Source organism: Molothrus ater, chromosome 17, assembly GCF_012460135.2.
Source record: "Molothrus ater isolate BHLD 08-10-18 breed brown headed cowbird chromosome 17, BPBGC_Mater_1.1, whole genome shotgun sequence".
NCBI classification, from domain to species: Eukaryota; Metazoa; Chordata; class Aves; order Passeriformes; family Icteridae; genus Molothrus; species Molothrus ater.
In genome coordinates this window covers 14,333,504-14,351,721 of record NC_050494.2, presented here as the reverse complement: position 1 = coordinate 14,351,721, position 18,218 = coordinate 14,333,504, and the positions used below count along the sequence as shown (strand labels likewise).

The following is an 18,218-nucleotide window of genomic DNA, read 5'->3' as shown; positions in this document are numbered from 1 at the left end:
GGCACAGGACAGTGCCAGTCCTGGCCCACGCGTCCCTCAGGGCGCAGCACTCCCTGAGCTCAGCAGTCCTGGCCCAGGCCAGAGGCCCAGCTGCTGTCCCTGGGCCACAGAACTTCTGTGCTTAAAGCTCCTGAGGCCGTTGGGGCAGTTAACCAGAACAGCGATGCTTTACTGTAATTGCTTTACTAAGCACTTCTAATGTTTGAGGTTGTGAGCAACAAATTCCTTCTTGCCTTCAGATAATCCTGCTCCCAGTCTGTTTGCTTTCTTGCAAAATGTGGGAACCCTTGTGCGTATTGAGGTTTTTTAGTTGGTGGTTTGGTTTCTTTAGTCCCAGGTTGAGCAAGTGACTAACAAAAGAGCAAATGCTTTACATTTGCTTTATTTCTTGAATTTTGATCACTTTTTCTGTACATGAAAGGGTGGTCAGGTTGGGAATAGTAACTAAATACCTATAAGAATAAAAGGTCTCTGTCCTGTTTACCCAATATATGTTTAGACAAACCTTTAACAACCTTGAACAAGCTGTATTTGAATGTTTAAGCTGAAAAGATAAGCAGTTGTGTAATTAGATTTATTTAAAACCAGCAACTTGATAACTGAATGGATAGGTCAGGGTGATCTGGTTTGCAGATTGCAGTGGGGATTATTGCAGGTGCCAGGGCCTCACCCCTGTGGTGTGTTCCTGGGAGGTGAAGTGGGAGCTGTGCTCCCTGCTCTGAGGGGCTGATCCCAGTGGGCACTGCCCAGCACAGCTCAGCTCCTGACCCCTCCTGCTGGTGAGGATGTGCCTGCACTGTGTTCCATGCTCATTAACCTGTGTTTTCTAATTGTGCTGCAGTTGATCACAGTCGAATTAAGCTAAACCAAGGTGACAATGACTATATCAATGCTAGTTTGATAAAAATGGAAGAGGCCCAAAGGAGCTACATCCTTACCCAGGTAATTGCTGGCAGTGGATTATAAAAATATTGTGGTGGCTGGAGCTGTTTTTCATGGATTTTCTGTTTGTTTTCTTTATTGTAAAGCTACTTAAGTGCATACAAACATCTGTGTGTGTATAAAAGCCACTGCTTTTCCCTGAATCTGTCAATTCCCCACCTATCTGTATAACAAATTAAAAGTACCCACATGCCCTGTTGTCTTATTCTGAGAGCCAGCAACTGTGCCAGGCTTCTTGTTTGTGCTAAATGTTCATTTCCCTGGAGACTGTCCTGATCTCTAATCTTGGCTCTTTTTTTACCCCTTCCTCCCACGCTTTAGATAAAGGTAGACTGGGATTAATATTTTCAAGTGACAGCTCTTCCTTCCTGTTTCTAAAGAATAGAGATAAATCTTCTCAGGAAGAAATGGGCAGAGCAGTGTGCAATGTGAAAATGGTCCTTTGAGCACAGCTGCCATTGCCCTGCCTCAGGCTGGGGGGGATCACAGGGCTGAGCTCTGGGGGCAATGGTCAGATGTGCAGCTGACTGATACTGGTACTCTCCTGATCCACATTTAATGGCTTTGAATGGCTTCATTTAAATCCAGTCATTCTTTCTGAGGACCTGCTGTTCTGTTTGAGCACAGGAGTGGATCCAACCCAAGCTTCAGAGCTATAGCTTCAGAGTAGAAAATAGCAAAGGAACATAGCAGAAGTAGGAAGTTGTAAGGAAATCTACTTTGGGAATAGATAGTCTTTAAAAGGAGTCACTATTTCATTCAGTCCCAAGGCAAATCTGTGAAGATTGTGGAAAACCATATAATTTGTTACTGATTTTGCATCCTTTCAGTCTTTTGGATGTTTTAGTCAAGTAATTTTCAAGTATCATGAATAAGGATGAGGGATTGCAGAGTAGTTTGACACAGATGTTATTTTTGCTTTTAGTCAGTGGGGTTTATTTCCCCATGACCTTTGTATATCTTTCCTAAGAAAATGCAGCATTTTTCACTCCCAGTTCTGTTCTCACAATGAGACTGTGTCTCTCTTCCTCTTATGTATGGGGGGAAAAGATTACCCATGTTTTCATGGGTAAATTCATAACATGGAACTTAAAGCTGTCTCACTGCATTTTTTTACAGTTTTAAGTGAGAAGTTGCTTGTTACTTTTTTAAATCTATTGCCTTGTGCAGGGACTGTTACTGGGGAAGAATGCCCTGACATTTACAGAAAATAATGCTTATTTCTGGTGATTCTGTCTCTGCAGGGACCTTTGCCAAATACTTGTGGTCACTTTTGGGAGATGGTTTGGGAACAGAAAAGCCGTGGTGTTGTCATGTTGAACAGAGTGATGGAAAAGGGATCCGTAAGTACTCACCCAGCTCTAGCTGTGTGTTCATCACATTTATGGTTTTCTCTAATAAAAAACCCAAGTAAAACCGACCCAAAGAATGGGATGGGATGACTGCAAGTAGTTTTGTCTGAGAAGTTGTACCTGGAATTGAATACTTGGTGAACTGATCCTGCTGCAGTCAGAAAATCACTGGCTTTGTAATTGTGGGGCCTAATTTCTCGTGAATTTGGCTAAAGTAGAACACAAACACGCCGTGACTCCACACAAATGGAAGTCTCTGCTGCTCACCAGGGGCTCTGGAGTTGTTCTCAGTGTGCACAGACTGCACCTCTCAGGGCTCTGCAGTGTGAAGTGGCTTTGCAGCAGAGAGAGAAGCTCTGGGGCTCCAGGTTTCCATCGCACACTGAGCCCCGGGGCACACTGTCCCCTCCAGGGTCACTGCTGTACACAGTAAAGTACAATCATGTGTAAAGACATTTTGCAGGAGGGCAGTGAGGGTGTTGGGTGTCCACCAGTGATAACTGGGTGGTACATGCTTCTGCATCATCAGAAAAACATTCCAAATAATCAGGAAAATTCTTGGGCAATGAGCTGTGCTTTAATAAACTGCAGTCTGGAACTTTCAGTGTTTTGCTGGGTTTTGTACTACAAGTGAAATTTAATCTTCAAAAGAGATGCGGTAACCAAATTTTTCAATAGTTTCTTCCTTTCCAACCATTCCTGCTCCCTCTCTGCACTGCTCTAGTTCTGAACAAAACAAATTACTGTGGTCCCTTAGGGCAGTGCTTACCCTCCTCAGCAAACAGCAGTGGGAGACTTAGAGTGGAGCATGACAAAATATTGTTTGCAGACACATTGTGGAGAAATTAGACAGAAAGGAAATTGCTATAACTTTTATAAATCCACACAAAAAGTGCAGAGAATTGGAACTGTATTCTACACCCTGATAAATAAGAGGATGTATTTTCAAAATAAATTAGAATTAGTTTGAGCAAAACCACTCTTAGTCTGCCTATGAAGAAAATGCTGCAGGGGTTTTCTGTTTATTAAAATGGTGTCTGAAATCACCTTAGTCTTGGGCCTGCTGTTGGTTTAGCATCGTTCTGCCACTTTTGGTTTGGCCACATTGTTTGCCCTTTAGCAGAAGAGGCCTGAGCCTCGTGCAGAGCCTGGGAGAGGGGAGGGTCAGGGGCTGATCCTGGTCCCAGGGCAGAGCAGGGGCTCAGGGGCAGCAGGAGGGGCCAGTTCTCCCAGGCACAGGATCCCACATTTCAGTGTCAGGAGCTTGGGTGCAGACTTTCCTCTTCATGCTGCTGATGAGTATTTTAGTTCCAGGTTTTTCCTGCACACTTGAAAATGTGCTGCTTTCCCATTTGGTTGGCTCATTAAAGTCCCTGGCATGCAGCAGTCTCTGCAGAGCTCATCTCTCTGGGAAACCTTAATAAGAAAATTGCAATGCAGTCAGGAGTGGGTAATGACATTTATGTATCTCCTGCTTGGCTTTAGGTAAAGTGTGCACAGTACTGGCCACGGAAGGAAGAGAAAGAAATGTTTTTTGAAGATACAAACTTGAAACTAACCTTGATATCGGAAGATATCAAATCCTACTACACAGTACGACAGCTGGAATTGGAAAACCTGACCGTGAGTACCGGGTCTCATCCAGTCCTTGTTCTCCTTGGGGTGAAATTCATCTCCTCACCAACAAGGGCTGGAAATTGGTGGTCATGAATTGTCCTGGACTTGATGATCCTGCATGAGATGTTGTGGAAATGGAACTCTTGGGTATTTGTGAGATGTTCCTGGGGACCCTCCAGGCAGTTTCATGTCTCAGCCATACCCAGAGTGACACAAGCTTTTGAACTGTACTGAAATAACTAAACTTGAAACAAGTAAAATCCCTTTGCTCCCAGTGGAGCCCTTCCCAACAAGAGACCATTACTTGTAATGAGTTTCTTGGCTGTGCAGCTATAAAAGCTCCCTCAGTCTGGTGAAACTTTGGAATTCAGTCAGTGTTCCCAGTCCTGACTGGTGTACCCAACCCCTGTTTCTGCAGACCCAGGAAACTCGAGAGATTCTGCACTTTCACTACACCACCTGGCCCGACTTCGGGGTGCCGGAGTCGCCGGCGTCGTTCCTGAATTTCCTGTTCAAGGTGCGGGAGTCGGGCTCGCTGAGCCCCGGGCACGGCCCGGTCGTGGTGCACTGCAGCGCGGGCATCGGCAGGTCGGGCACCTTCTGCCTGGTGGACACCTGTCTGCTGCTGGTAAGGGCACTCTGCTCTGCTCTGCTCTGCTCTGCTCTGCTCTGCTCTGCTCTGCTCTGCCCAGGGGGAGGCTGCAAAGGGCCAGGGGCTGGGCAGGGTTCCTGTCACCTGCCATTGCTTTACCCCGCTGTCCCAGGAGTGCATTCCAAGGCAGGTCTGGTTCCTAAGTGGCCATTCTGAGTCTGGGGAAGGGAGGTCTCCGGTTTTCAGAGTGATTCACAAAGACAGGCTTTGCCTTCAGGAAAGCAGCATATTTGAGGCCCAGTTTTCCCCTCAGTGTTTTTGGAGACCCAGTAATGAGCTGCTGATAGCAGCTGTGTGTGAGTTTGTTCATTCTGTAGTGTGGAGGGTGGTATGAAGGCCCTACCACAAAATGAGTCACTGTAGTGAACCTCCTCAGAGCAGAAAACATGTTTCACATTTCTATCTGCAGATGGACAAACGGAAAGATCCTTCTTCCGTGGACGTCAAGCAGGTTCTCCTGGAGATGAGGAAGTACAGGATGGGGCTCATCCAGACTGCAGACCAGCTCCGCTTCTCCTACCTAGCTGTTATTGAAGGGGCAAAATTCATCATGGGAGATGCTTCAGTGCAAGTGAGTGCTCCTGGCAGCTCCAGAGAACTGCAGCAAGTGGGTGGGAGGAACAGGATGGGAAGAAGCTTCAAATTTGGTGCTTGCTTCAGCTTCAGTACATGTTTATATTATGGGGTTTTTAGGTACACTGCTTTACAATCTGTCACGACCTAAAGTGCTATATTTTATTTATTTCCAAAAGTTCCTGTTTTGTAGCAGTGCCTCCTGTGCTTTCCTGCACAGTGACTGGGGTGGAGCTGCTGCATCAGCCTCCCCTGGAATTTCAGACAGTACAAGTTTTCTAATATGCCTGAAGTTGAAGTGTCATGATTAAATTCATCAGGGTTTTTTATGGTAAGCAGAACTCTAGGAAAGTAGATTTTATTTTGTGCTTAAGTTTTTTAGAAGCAGATTGGAATTTCTCAGTATGTTTTGTGTAGTGGATGTAGCTTGGACTTTTTGTGTCCGGTTTTTCTTTCCTTTTTTGCAAAGCAAATGAAGAGCCACCGTAAGAGTTAATTACAAGGTAGAGATTCTGCCATGGTAAAGTTTAAAGTTAGAGCAGCTTGAAAGAGAAAAGCTTAACAGAGTTTGTCCTTCCCTGAAGGAGCAGTGGAAAGAGCTCTCCAACGAGGACCTGGAGCCACCCCCTGAGCACACCCCCCCACCTCCCAGGCCCCCGAAGAGAACCTCAGAGGTGCACAATGGGAGGATGCACGAGCACCCAGAGCTCCTGGGCAAGTCCCAGTCAGTGGAGGAGGAGATCAGGAGCTCACTCAGCAGCGTGGAGGAGGCAGCTCCGGACAGCAGGGCCCGCTCAGCTGTGGCCCCCAGCACAGACAGGTAAAGCAGCCACTGCCCCTGACAGCTGGGCTCTGCACACAGAGCCACAGGCAGGCAGTGACAGAGGGGAGGAGATGTTCACTTCCACCTTGAGATGCTCTTTGGGGGTTAGGGCTGAGCAAGCAGCCACATTCCGTCCCTTTCTGGCTTTCTGGGCAGGTGCTCGAGTTTAGAACTTTGGTGTTCCCCTGACCCAGCTGGGGGTGTGAGCTGGGTTCCTTCACTGCCTGTCTTGGCAGATTTGTGATGAGCAGTGAAAGCAGGTGGTGGTTAAAGCTTATTCTTTAAAGGGCACAGAATCCTCCCAAGCTCTTCCTAAACCTCTGTTGAGCAGCCAGATGTCTCCTAACTGGAGACAGGCTGGGCTTTGGTGGCTGCTGCAGCTCCGAGAGCTTTCCAGCTCTGTGGTGTTCCCTGCCCTTGGAGCACCTGCATGGCTTCTCTCCTCCATGGCCAGCCCAGCATGGAGTATTCATTCCCAGCCAGCCCTGAACGTCCCTCCCTCCCTCTGTCCTCAGCACTAGTCACGACACTGAAGCCCGGAGGAGACCTGTCGGGGACAACCCGCGGCTCTCGCCCCGCAAGGAGGAGTCCGTGAAGGAGAACTCGGAGGAGGAGGATGAGAGCGTGGTGGCCACCTGGAAGCCCTTCCTAGTGAATATCTGCATGTTCACGTTCCTGACGGCAGGAGCTTACCTCTGCTACAGGGTGTGTTTCCACTGAGCAGCGGCAGGAGCGCCGCCCCCGGCTCGCGCCCGGCTCCGCGGAGCCCCTCCAGGCAGGGCAGCCTTGGCTCAGAGCAGGTAGATTTAGGGGAAAGGCCAGAACTTTGGGTAGGGCTTCATGAGAGAATCGATGCACTAGGGTTTTATCCAGCCCTGTGGTCCCAAGAACATAATATTGTAATCTCAGGGCCTTGAAATATTCAGGAGTAAGCAGAGAAAATGCCAAATAGTCTATTTTCCTTTTTTGTTTTCTTTTTTTTTTTTTTAACTAAATAATAGAATTACAACACATTGTTGTTTTTAGCCTTTTTTAAAAAGCCAGTTCATTTTCTTTTGTTTCAGAAAAACTAGGCACAAGTGAAACTTGCTTGTACTCTCCAAGTGTTGTAACCAAATACATGACTTACATTGACAAGTTCCCAAAAAAAGAAAAAAAGAAACCCACATACCTGAAGAATGTAAACTTCTGGAAGGGGAGGTGTGTTTGTAGTTGGTTTTTGGCTTGTTTTTTGTCTTTTTTTAAATTTGCTTCATCTTTAAAGACTGAGTTGTGGGCAGTGCCTGTGGTATTGATATATTTAATCTTGGCATAACTGTTCTTAAAGAGCTGATTGTTTTCCTTGTGTTGATAGAACCAGGCTTCTGCATTTGCTCAGGGTATCCCAACACGTCCAGCTCTTTGATTTTTTTTCTTTTTTTTTTCTTTACTAAGTGTATCTCCTCATTGACTTTTGTTGCACTCTACTTGCACATATGCCTCTTTACATTGCACCATCCTCTCTAAAGCTGTTTTTACTTTTATATTCTGGGTTGGGAGAGGTCGAGGGGAGGGAGAGAAACAGGAAAGGGAAATTCAACCAAACCATGTCCACCAGCAGTGGGGCCATGCCCGTGGCCCGTGGAAGGACCAGTCCTTAAACCTCAGCATTTGGAATGTAAAATGCAGTTTCACTCTGCAGCTGCTCCCTCGGGCCCAGCGTGCTCTGGGCAGGGAGGCACTGGGGAGAGCCAGAGCAATCCCTGCTGGGGCAGCTTCCCTTGGCCAGGAGCAGAGCAGCAGCGCCGTGCTGGGCCCTGGGCAGCCCCTTGGCTGTGCTGGCAGTGCTGGTGTGTCCTGCTCTGCTGCAGGCAGGGATCCCAGCCCCGGGGGCTGCCACAGCACCTGGGCTCAGGGGCGAAGTGCTGCTAGGGGAGGGTTGGGTGTGTGGGGAGGACTGGCACTGGAGGCAGCATTGCACCAAGCAGCCAGTGCTGTTCCTTGGGTAATACCAAATTATTCATACTTTCAACAATAATAGCAAAGAGTTCTTTGCTTGTGTCATGGTGCAGACGACAGGAGCAAAGTCACTCCTGGGAGCTGTAGTGATTGAACTGCCCCATGACAGCTGATCTGCAGCAGTGTTACTGATTTGTTTTATTTCTAAAGTCTTTCTAGCTCTATAGCACTTAACCACCCTCAGTGCAGCCCTCGCTGTGGAGGAGCCCAGGGGAGCCCCTCCACTCCGTATTTATTTTTGCCAAGCTGGCTGTAGGTGTAGCTCTTCCTTCAGTGGGTGAGTAGGTGAGGGGGTGGGCGGGGGTGGGAGTTCCTCTATTCTGTGTTTTGTTAAGCTTGCATCAAGGGCTTTTCAAGAGTACAATAATAAATCCTCAGGTAGTACTGGGACTCAATCCTTTACCTGTGAGACTGTTGGTCAGACCAGTACTTGAAAGGAGGAATGTTGTAATCAGTCAATATTTAGTTATATTATTGGAAACAGGAAAAATGAGTATAGAAAATGGTAATATATAATGGCTCATCTGTGTATTTAAGATACATTCTGTGATTGCTTTGTCCCCACTGTTCTCTGCAGCGTGGGCAGGCCCCTGCCCTGAGGCACCATTTGTACCCCTTTGTATTCAAGTGCATGTGAAGTCTGCGGTGTCCCAATGAAACACCACCTGCTTGAAAGGTGACAGAACTTATATTCCTGCTTCCTGATGTGCCCAAATGATATTTGCATGACCTGATCCTTAGTGGCTGTGGTTCAGAGGGTGTTGCTGAGTGTCTCTGTTCAGCACTGGACCGTTGGTGTTTATCAGAGCCCGTGTACTCGCCTAATCCTTGGCATGACTTCCCGTGGGATCCCGTGTGCTCCGTGTGCCCGGTGGTAGCATGTTCCTTTCAGCTGAGTGAGTGTAGTACAGACATTCCAGAGAGCTCAGGCAGCCCTTCCACACCTCCCCTGGCCCTGGGACCCCTGGGGAAAGAAACAAACCCACCCCAGCTCTGGCCACCTTCCCAAGAGGGAATATTTTAAATGCCAGGTATGGCTGGAAAGAAAGGATCCTTCCTTTGAATACAGACTTATTCAATTGCAAATTATGCTACCCAGACCAAGCTCCTGCAGATGACAGAGGAGCTTTGAGCATCCTGCTGGTGCCTGTTTCTTTCCTGTGTTCCAGGCCCAGCTCTGGCCCTGTCTGGGACACGGTGAGCGTGCCCAGAGCCCAGGGAGGTGTGGGCAGGGCTGGCCATGCTGAGCTGTGCCCATTTTGTTTGCTGTCCTGTACTGTCTGTGGTAGTTGGGGGGTGTATATACCGTAGCACAGTGGGGTGTTGGGTAACCTGTTCTTGGAAATGGACAAACATCCATGTTAGACTCGTTAGAAAGTTAGTGAGCTGCTCTGCTATCTGCCTTAAGCAAATATTTACTCATCAGGTCTTTCTTTTTTACAGATTGCCATAGAATAAACTTTTATAAAAAAATATGTAAAAACTCAACAAAAAAGCTGAATGTTTTGGTATAATACAGTTTCAGGTATCTTGTCTTTTGTGTAAGCCGCTGCTGGGCCTCCCAGGTTAGAGTACAACTGTACAGTTTTTCAATCTCCCGTACAAGTTTTCAGTTCTCATTTTAGTTGTAACAATAAAACTCTTTTTTTAAAGAACCCATTGAATGTGTTATTGCTTCAGGGCTGGATCCATGGGCGCCTGTCTGACCCACGTGCACATGAGGGCTGGGGGAGGTAGGTTTATAGCATAAAGGGATTTAAATGCTGCTGTAAGAACTTCCTCTAATCTTTTACTGGAGCTCTGCCTCCAGGATCCCTAATCCCTCCCTGCCACTTCCATTTCCCTCTTCTGGTCTTTCACATTGAACAGGTAAATTTTAAGGGTAAGAAGTGCAGGAACTCAAGCACCCTGGTTGGTTTGTGCAGGAGCTGATGCTGACCCCGTTTGCAGCTGCAGCCTGCACAGGCTGAATTCCAGCACTTACCTTTGGTTTATATTTCTAGGGAAGCCTACAACTGGAGGAGAGCGTTCACCAAAGTGGAGCAGGACAGGGCAGATCAGGGCCCTGTCCCTTGGGGTTTAGTGCCTCTTACCTGTCGTCCCCAGGGCTGCAAGCACAGCAGTAGGAAACACTCCCAGGACCTTGTCTCAAATGGTTTATTAGAACTTTAGAAAACAGTATGAAATCCACAAATAAATACCAAATAGAAAAGTTTTATGTGTATATATATATATATAAAAACATGTACACACAATCCCAACCCCCTTTCAAGTATTGCACCTGAAGCCAGGCTGCTCCCCATGGGCACCCTGCCAGCCAGGGCTGGGGGATGAGGAGGACAAGTCTTGGGCTGTGACTGAATCCAGAGTTTTAAAAGAACAAACCTGTCCCTCCCTCAGTCAGGGCTGCACATGGCAAAGGGCCGTGCAGTGAGCACACAGAGCTCTTACAGAGCCTGCCTGGGCCTGGCCTGAGCTGCAGCAATTACACAGTGACTCAGGGAGTACCAGGTTCTCTCTCCTTCTGCAGCTAAACGGCCCCAGCAAAGGAAACCACCAAGCAGTGGTGCTGGATTTGTGCTACTGACAGGGCAGCTGCTCTGGGGAGTGATCATTTCTCTCCTTGGAGAATGCCAAATCAATAAATCACTTCCTGGGAAAACAGATCATATTGGACAGAGCAGGGGCAGCTAATTCCAGCAAGATGGAGATTTGAACTCCAGATAAGACCTGGATCCACATTCTGAGAGATCCCAGTTTTCATTTGTCCAGCACTTGGTATTTCATCATGTGCTGAGAGACTGAGAAAATACATTCCAGGCTGCATCCTGGAGATGACAAACTGTCCCCTTTGGAAATAAACCTGTGCTGGGTCAGGAGATGGCAGGGACAGGACAGAAGAGAAGGAAACCAGACAAAACCAAACCCTCAGGTGCCCGTGGGGCTGTGAGGACAAGGGGATTCACTCTCCCATTCCACTCCTAAAACACTGTGATTTCAACCTCGGCCTCCTGAGCAGTTTCCCTCAGCTCACAGCAGATCCTGTCCATCTTCTCAAAGGCTTGTCGGCCCCGTTCCCCTGGGGAGAGAGAAAACAGCCCCTGCTGAGGGACAGGCAGGCACCCCAGGACCCTCTGGGGACGCTCCTGTCAGCCTTGCTTGGCAGGAAGGACTCGACAGCGACAAACATCCCTCAGGGAATAGTTCTCCAAAACCTGCTGGAAGGCACCATGGAAAATCAGGCCTCCTGCAATGATTGCCACGAGTATCAGAGCTGGAAAACCTGTCTCATGTGGGCCTGAGTGTTCTGTGGGGCAGGGCTGGAGATGCCCAGAACTGAGCCTGGCTCCAAGTGGGCTCTGAAAGAACAGAACAGAGAAGTGGGTGTCTCTGCATGACCTGGCCATGCTCTGGCAGCATTCCAGCTGTTGAGCCTCCAGGAAAAGCACGAATGCTGGGCAGTAGGAGATGGGGAGCACTGACATTTTACCAGGTCCCCTCCACTGTCAATCACTTGTCACTTGGATTCCAGTGAAGTAACAGGTAATGAACCAGCATCACACTGTCAGTCCTCAGCTACAACCTTTTCAAAAGGTTCAGTGGTTCCTAAAGCACTTAATCCTTCAGGATCTCCTTGGTCTGGTTCTATAAACTTCATCAGGGGCCCTTGGCTGTTATGTGTGATGTAAAGTTTATCTTCATGGTATGAAACAGCTGTTCATGAAATATTTCCGTTGTCCTGGATGTGTTCAGGCTGAACTTGAGGCCCCTCCTGGTCCTGCACTATTTCACATCCCTCTTTCAGACCATTTTAAAGCTGTACAAAAGCCTTACCAAAGGACAGTGTGGTTTCCCTGGCTGCATTCCTGACTTCCTCTGTTTCAGACTGGCACAGGTGGGCAACCTGCTCAATGCTCTCCACAGCCTGTTGGAAAAAAGAAGAATTTGCCTAAGCAGCTTTTCAGCAGTTTGGTGGACATTTTCTACAAAGCAAACACAGACACAAACTCCCATCTCCTCTGACATCCAAATTCCACCAGGACTTTTCCCCAGCATACTGGGTTGCAGTCACATTTCCTGGTATGATCTCACCTCTGTTACCTTCTCTTCTGTTTTAGGGCATCAGAAAGTGTAAAAGTTCCAGGGTACAGGTCACGGTTGTGGGACCATTAAATCAATAACAGTACCAACAAGGACCTTCACTGAAAGGGTTAATCCCAGCTGGTGCTTTGCAAATCGACCCTGATTTGCTGTTGTGTGAGGACCTGTTTGCAGACATTGGTTCCCTGTTTGTGTGCAAACCTATTACAGCTTAGGGCCCTCGGGAAGGTTTAAATCTGTGTTGCTTCTTATAATAGCACTGCAAACATTAGTTTTGTTTTCTGACTTTAGTGAGCTATTGTTAAAAATACCCCCTGATTTAACCTCAGGTTTCTACAGTTCAATGTTTGGGACAGAAATGTTGCTGGTTTATGCTCGTGCTGGATGTCCCCGGTCAGGCACTGCCCTTCAGCACGGAGCATCACAGGAGCTCTCACACGCGCCGTGCTGTGCCTGGCAGCTCGGGCCCTCCCGCAGCTGCTGTCCCGCTGCCCTGGCAATGGTGGCATTCGGGGTCTGGTGGCTCCCGGCTGCCGTAACCCCCGCCCCGCTAAGCCCAGCCCAGCGCATTCGATCCCGGCCTCGGGGCAGAGCCCGAGCGCTCACCCTGAGGTTCTTCAGAGCCAGACACGCAGCCTGCTGCAGCCTCGCGTCACAGCCGGACAAAGCATCCGTGTAAAACAGCACGGCCTGGGGCAAAACACGGCACAATAAAACACAAAGTCAATTTAATACCCAACCCCATGGCAGGAGCGGGGTTACCCGTGAAATGAGCCGAGGTAGAGACACCGGAGCACCGCTGCCTTAGGGGCTCGGCCCCGGGCAGAACACGGCCAGGAAAGCGGTGCCGGCCCGGGGAAGCTCCCGCTGTCCCCTCGCTGTCCCCGCACTGTCCCCGCACTCACCCGGGCCCGGAGGCTGCCGCTGCCGCCGGCCCGGGCCAGGCAGGCCGTGGCCGCTTTGCCCACGCGGTGGTTCTCGTCCAGCTGCAGCAGCCCCAGCAGCCGCAGCGTCCGCGGCAGCGGCTGCAGCCGGCTCAGCCTCTTCCCCTTCAGCCTCTTGAGCGTCTTCAGCCGGCCGGGGCACTGCAGCTCCTCGATCAGCATCACTGCCAGAGAGAGCGGCACTCGCTGGGGAAACGCCTCCGCCAGGGGCACAAACCGGCCGGAGCCGGGACACAAAGCCCGGGACACACACACAGCCCTGGGACACGCAAACCCGGCCGGAGCCGGGACACAAAGCCCGGGACACACACACAGCCCTGGGACACGCAAACCCCAGCCTGACCCGGGACACAAAGCCCGGACACACAAACCCCAGCTGACCCGGGGCACACACACAAACCCCAGTCAGCTCAGGATCTCAGCCCCCTCCACACGAGTCCTCCGCATCAGCACAAGCCTGCAGATGCAGACAATACCAGGACTGTTTTAAAATAATTCTTTTCTAACACAGAGAACGTTGTGGAGTACTTTCACATGTTGGACAAGACTCCAGTGAGGCACTGGCTACCTGAGGCTACAAAATGCAGGTCAGTAACCTCGGCAATTTTATTGTTCTTTTCCGTGTCTGAGTCCAGCTACAGCAGTGAACCCAAGCCACAGACTGTGCTCAGTCCTGAGATCCAGCTGGAGGCTGCTCCTGACTCTGCTTTAGCTCTGGAATATCCCAGAACTATTTTCAGGGCACTCAAGATAAGCCCATCCTTCACAGGGGGTTTGTTTGCACATGCTCACATACGGGAGTCAAGCGTGCTTTTCCTGTTCTGATTAAAACTTCACGGTCATAAAGGGAATAAAAATGGAAACAAGTTGTCAGTGCAAGGGCTGGGCTGTTTCCTGCTCCGGAGCTGTATCTGGAGCGGGAACCTGGAGGGCGCTGCCCTGCAGGAGGAGCCAAGCGCTGCCTTTACCTTCCTTGGCGAGCTTGGCCAGGTGCTTCTCCAGGCTGCCGATGCGGTGCCTCTCCAGGTACCGATAGAACTGGAACAGAGTAACCGGCTCCGCTTGGAAATGGGAGGAGGGCAGCAACCCATCACAGGTGAGGATCTGCTCCAGCAGCCTCTGCAGCACTGCAGGGAGCGGGACAGACACAAAACAGCAGCTGGGTTATGTGGAAGGGGCTGGAAGCAGGCGACAGCTTTGGGGTTGGGGTTTTTAAATGCACAGGGACAATTTTCAGCGCTGAACTGCACTGCAATGAAGGCAGCATGGCTTGGTGCTCACAGGGTACCTGTCTCCAGGTGGCTGGGGTACTTCTCCTTCACTTTGAGCATCATTGTGTATTTCAGAGCATGACGGAACCTTTCTGCCGAGGTCACCAAGATGCTGCTGCCAGGCTCTGCAAGATCACTCCAGATTTTCAGATACTGCTTCTTCTTTTTAGCCTTCTGAATAACTGAAACCCAACATTTTAAAAAGTCAGCAGGCTCTAGCAGCTTTGGGATTTCACATGAGAAATTAGACAGCAGATGGCCTATCAGCACTAACTTGTATTTGTGTTAGAGACGATTTTGTTAAAAATTAGACATTTGCTGCCCAAATGTTCACAGCTGCAAGCACTGAGCTCCTGAACTGCCATCAGCAGCTCCTCTGCCTCTCACTGTTCCCTTTAGCTCTGAGTCAGTTCCAGAAGAACATTCTGGGGCTGCCCTTCTGTCAGCCAAGGAGGTGCCACTGCCAAAGGTTTTTGGGATGCTGCCTTTGTTCCTTACCCAGGGCAGAGCTCTGACCTAAGGGCTCTCAGACTCTTCACAAGCTCTTCAGGAGCCCTGTGGTTCCTCATGTGCACCTCCATCCTCACTTTTACCTGCAGGCACGGAGCTCCTGCCTGCCAGCCTCCCACACTTCCCTGTCACTGCACCAGCCCCTCTGCAGCCCTGCTCAGGAACAGCTTCTTCTCACATCTCCAGGATAAAATCTGGCAGCAAATGCTTCCAACTAAAATTTGCATTCTTGCTGCTGCACTTACCAAGATGGGAACAAAAGCCTCCCAAGCCTCTCATTGTGCTTTAGCATTTTGTCACGTCCAACAGCCAATGGAAGAATTTAATAGTGGGAAGACCTGAGAAAAAATTCTGTGCCCACCAAACTGTTCTGGCAAGAGGGCACAGAATTTGGGCTGTTTGCTTACCAAGGAAAAGCACAGATGTAAAAGAGGATCTTACTAAGCTGCTCTGCTTCTCTTTGACCATCTACAACACCCCTGTTTAAAACATACCAGTTCAGCTACTCTTTCTCTGAGACAAACTTCTCCAAATTTTTTCCTTCTGTGTAGAAGAAAGAATGAACCAAAGAATGAGCCCTGGTTCAATGCTGTCAATGTTTGCAAGGAATTTAGAATGAAAGCCCTGGGCCTGGGGAGGCTCGAGCAGGCACCCCGGGGGTGCAGCTCTCCCATCTCTGCATGCCTTGGGGAAGGGCAGGTACTCACTTTTCTCAACAGACAGATCCAGGACATCCCCCAGGACCCGTGTCTGCTCTGACACTTCTTCCAAAATGCTCTCCTGGACCACCTGGGCTACGTTTGGGGTCCTCAGTTTCTGAAATGCAACAGTCATAACTCAGGAACTGAAACAAGGGCAGGATCAAGCTCCAGATAAACAAGGATTTCTCAGAATCCAACTTTTAAGACAAGTGAGAAACCCCCAGGTGCTCTCAGAAGGCCCCTTGCCCACCAGAGGCTCCCTGTTGCAGCAGTTTTCATTTATTAAACACGGCCCAAGCCAAGTCTGTGTGTTTGCAGCCTGCTTTGGGCACAGAGCTGCTGCTGCTGCTTAGAGCTTCAGCAAAACCCAGAGCCTGAGAAGGGCAGCAGAGTTTTGCATGGCACTTTCTGTGTGAACACACATGTACGCTGCATTAATGCACCCAATTTCCATTCTGAGTCTCTGTGCTGTTATCAAACAAACCAAACATCAAATTCTGCTGTCATCAGAATCAACAATGGCAGGCAGTGCCCTGGGAGCCCCCAGGCTGCTCTGTACCTGCAGGAGACCTTTGCACAGCCTCAGGTGTGTTACCAGCAGCACGTCCAGGTTCTCATCCCCAGTGGTCACGTCCTGGGCTTCTGGTCTGGTGTCACAGCTCAGGGACTGGAGCACGTTGTCATTGTATGTGCTGGTGAGATGAGGGGAAAAGAGAGTTACAGCTCTCATCACTGAACAGAATTGAAATGGACAGTCTCAACAGGAGCTGTGAAAGAAACCACGTGGCATTGAACAGAAACCAGCATTTTCTTTAACTACTTATACTTATAACCCTCTATTATATTTATATTTATTACTCTCTCCAAAACCATGGGCAGGCATTTCTGTGCACCACAGCTGCTGTGGGACCCCTTTGCCTGTCCCACAAAGTGCAGCAGCTCATACCTGACACTGCCTGTCCTTACACTCCCAAACAAGGAGAGCTCATCAGCACTGCAGTCATTGTTCAGGAAATCAAAACTCTCCAGCACTGTCTCCACCATCAAACTCTCCATAGAGGAATGTTTGTGAAGTGTCTTCAGCTGTTGATGAAATGGAAAAAGAAATATTGTTATTTGTAGTTGGCCAGCCATTTTGCAGTTGTTTTTTGCCAGTTCTGAAATCATTCCTAATAAAAAATCACTTTGCTTTTCTGATTTCTTTCTTAACAATCAGGGAAGTCTGCTCTTGGTGCAGCTCTCTGACCCCAAAATAATGTTGCTAGTTAAATTCAAAACATGTTTCAATATTTTAATCTCTGTGGATTCTTTATCTCCATGCCTGCTAAGGCTGGTGAGAGCTGATATTCTCTGCATCCTCAGTCACTAACGGAGTTTTCACTCATTCCCTGTTTCTGAGCTCAAAGCAGAAGCCTTGCGGGGCTGTTACATCCCAGCACAGCACCCAAGAGTTCCATATCAACACTGAATTTCATGGAGCCACTACCTTTGTCCCCCTTGGAAAGGCTGCTCTGAGGCTACTTGGTTTGGGTTTAAATGCTGTTTTTCTAGGGGTTTCACTGGAGCAGGAGGCCAGGGCAGTTGTGCTATCGTCAGTTCCTGGATCCTCTCCCCAGCCCAGCTCCAAACCTGCAGTGCAGCCCCTGCCTGCTCTTCCCCAGGGCCTTTCCTCCAAGGGCAGGAGCGAGCTCGGGCCCTGCCAGCCGGGCAGGAGAGGGGCAGGGGCACAGAGCGGGCAGGGGCAGGGACACAGAGCGGGCAGGGGACACAGAGCGGGCAGGGACACAGAGCGGGCAGGGGACACAGAGCGGGCAGGGGACACAGAGCGGGCAGGGGCAGGGACACAGAGCGGGCAGGGGCAGGGACACAGAGCGGGCAGGGGACACAGAGCGGGCAGGGGCAGGGACACAGAGCGGGCAGGGGCAGGGGCACAGAGCGGGCAGGGGCACAGAGCGGGCAGGGGCACAGAGCGGGCAGGGGCACAGAGCGGGCAGGGGCACAGAGCGGGCAGGGGCGGGGACACAGAGCGGGCAGGGGACACAGAGCGGGCAGGGGCAGGGGCACAGAGCGGGCAGGGGCAGGGACACAGAGCGGGCAGGGGCAGGGACACAGAGCGGGCAGGGGCAGGGACACAGAGCGGGCAGGGGCACAGAGCGGGCAGGGGCACAGAGCGGGCAGGGGCGGGGACACAGAGCGGGCAGGGGACACAGAGCGGGCAGGGGACACAGAGCGGGCAGGGGACACAGAGCGGGCAGGGGCAGGGGCACAGAGCGGGCAGGGGCACAGAGCGGGCAGGGGCACAGAGCGGGCAGGGGCGGGGACACAGAGCGGGCAGGGGACACAGAGCGGGCAGGGGACACAGAGCGGGCAGGGGCCACAGAGCGGGCAGGGGCAGGGACACAGAGCGGGCAGGGGCAGGGACACAGAGCGGGCAGGGGCAGGGACACAGAGCGGGCAGGGGCCACAGAGCGGGCAGGGGCAGGGACACAGAGTGGCCTTTCTGAGCTGCTGCGGTCACCTCGAGCCCCGTCGAGCTCGAGCAACACCGAAAGGCTCAAAGCCAGCCCAGACGCCGGGAGTCAGACACCAGCCCGGGCTCTGCTCAGCCCGAGCCGCCTCCGGGGCTGCCTTTGCTCCCCCGGTCCCTGCCCGGCCGGGATTGCCTTGGTTCCCCCGGTCCCTGCCCGGCCGGGATTGCCTTGGTTCCCCCGGTCACTCCCCGGTCCCTCCGTGC

General features: G+C 50.5%; 2 protein-coding genes across 2 annotated transcripts in view; one reads left to right on the top strand and one right to left on the bottom strand.

Annotated features, from left to right (window-relative positions):
• Window positions 1-9,612, top strand: part of PTPN1 (protein tyrosine phosphatase non-receptor type 1) — a 31,196-nt gene extending 21,584 nt beyond the window's left edge. The window contains exons 3-9 of the mRNA XM_036395775.1: window positions 842-942; window positions 2,187-2,285; window positions 3,780-3,917; window positions 4,330-4,539; window positions 4,973-5,134; window positions 5,721-5,956; window positions 6,475-9,612. Coding sequence (XP_036251668.1) covers window positions 842-942; window positions 2,187-2,285; window positions 3,780-3,917; window positions 4,330-4,539; window positions 4,973-5,134; window positions 5,721-5,956; window positions 6,475-6,679 — 1,151 coding nt within the window. The 3' untranslated portion in view covers window positions 6,680-9,612. The remainder of the gene's footprint in view (window positions 1-841; window positions 943-2,186; window positions 2,286-3,779; window positions 3,918-4,329; window positions 4,540-4,972; window positions 5,135-5,720; window positions 5,957-6,474) is intronic.
• Window positions 9,613-10,100: 488 nt separating this feature from the next.
• RIPOR3 (RIPOR family member 3) overlaps window positions 10,101-18,218 on the bottom strand; it is a 42,952-nt gene continuing 34,834 nt past the window's right edge. The window contains exons 14-22 of the mRNA XM_036395990.1: window positions 16,431-16,567; window positions 16,044-16,176; window positions 15,491-15,599; window positions 14,291-14,455; window positions 13,971-14,129; window positions 12,964-13,166; window positions 12,665-12,748; window positions 11,792-11,882; window positions 10,101-11,036 (exon numbers count right to left, since the gene is read on the bottom strand). Coding sequence (XP_036251883.1) covers window positions 10,939-11,036; window positions 11,792-11,882; window positions 12,665-12,748; window positions 12,964-13,166; window positions 13,971-14,129; window positions 14,291-14,455; window positions 15,491-15,599; window positions 16,044-16,176; window positions 16,431-16,567 — 1,179 coding nt within the window. The 3' untranslated portion in view covers window positions 10,101-10,938. The remainder of the gene's footprint in view (window positions 11,037-11,791; window positions 11,883-12,664; window positions 12,749-12,963; window positions 13,167-13,970; window positions 14,130-14,290; window positions 14,456-15,490; window positions 15,600-16,043; window positions 16,177-16,430; window positions 16,568-18,218) is intronic.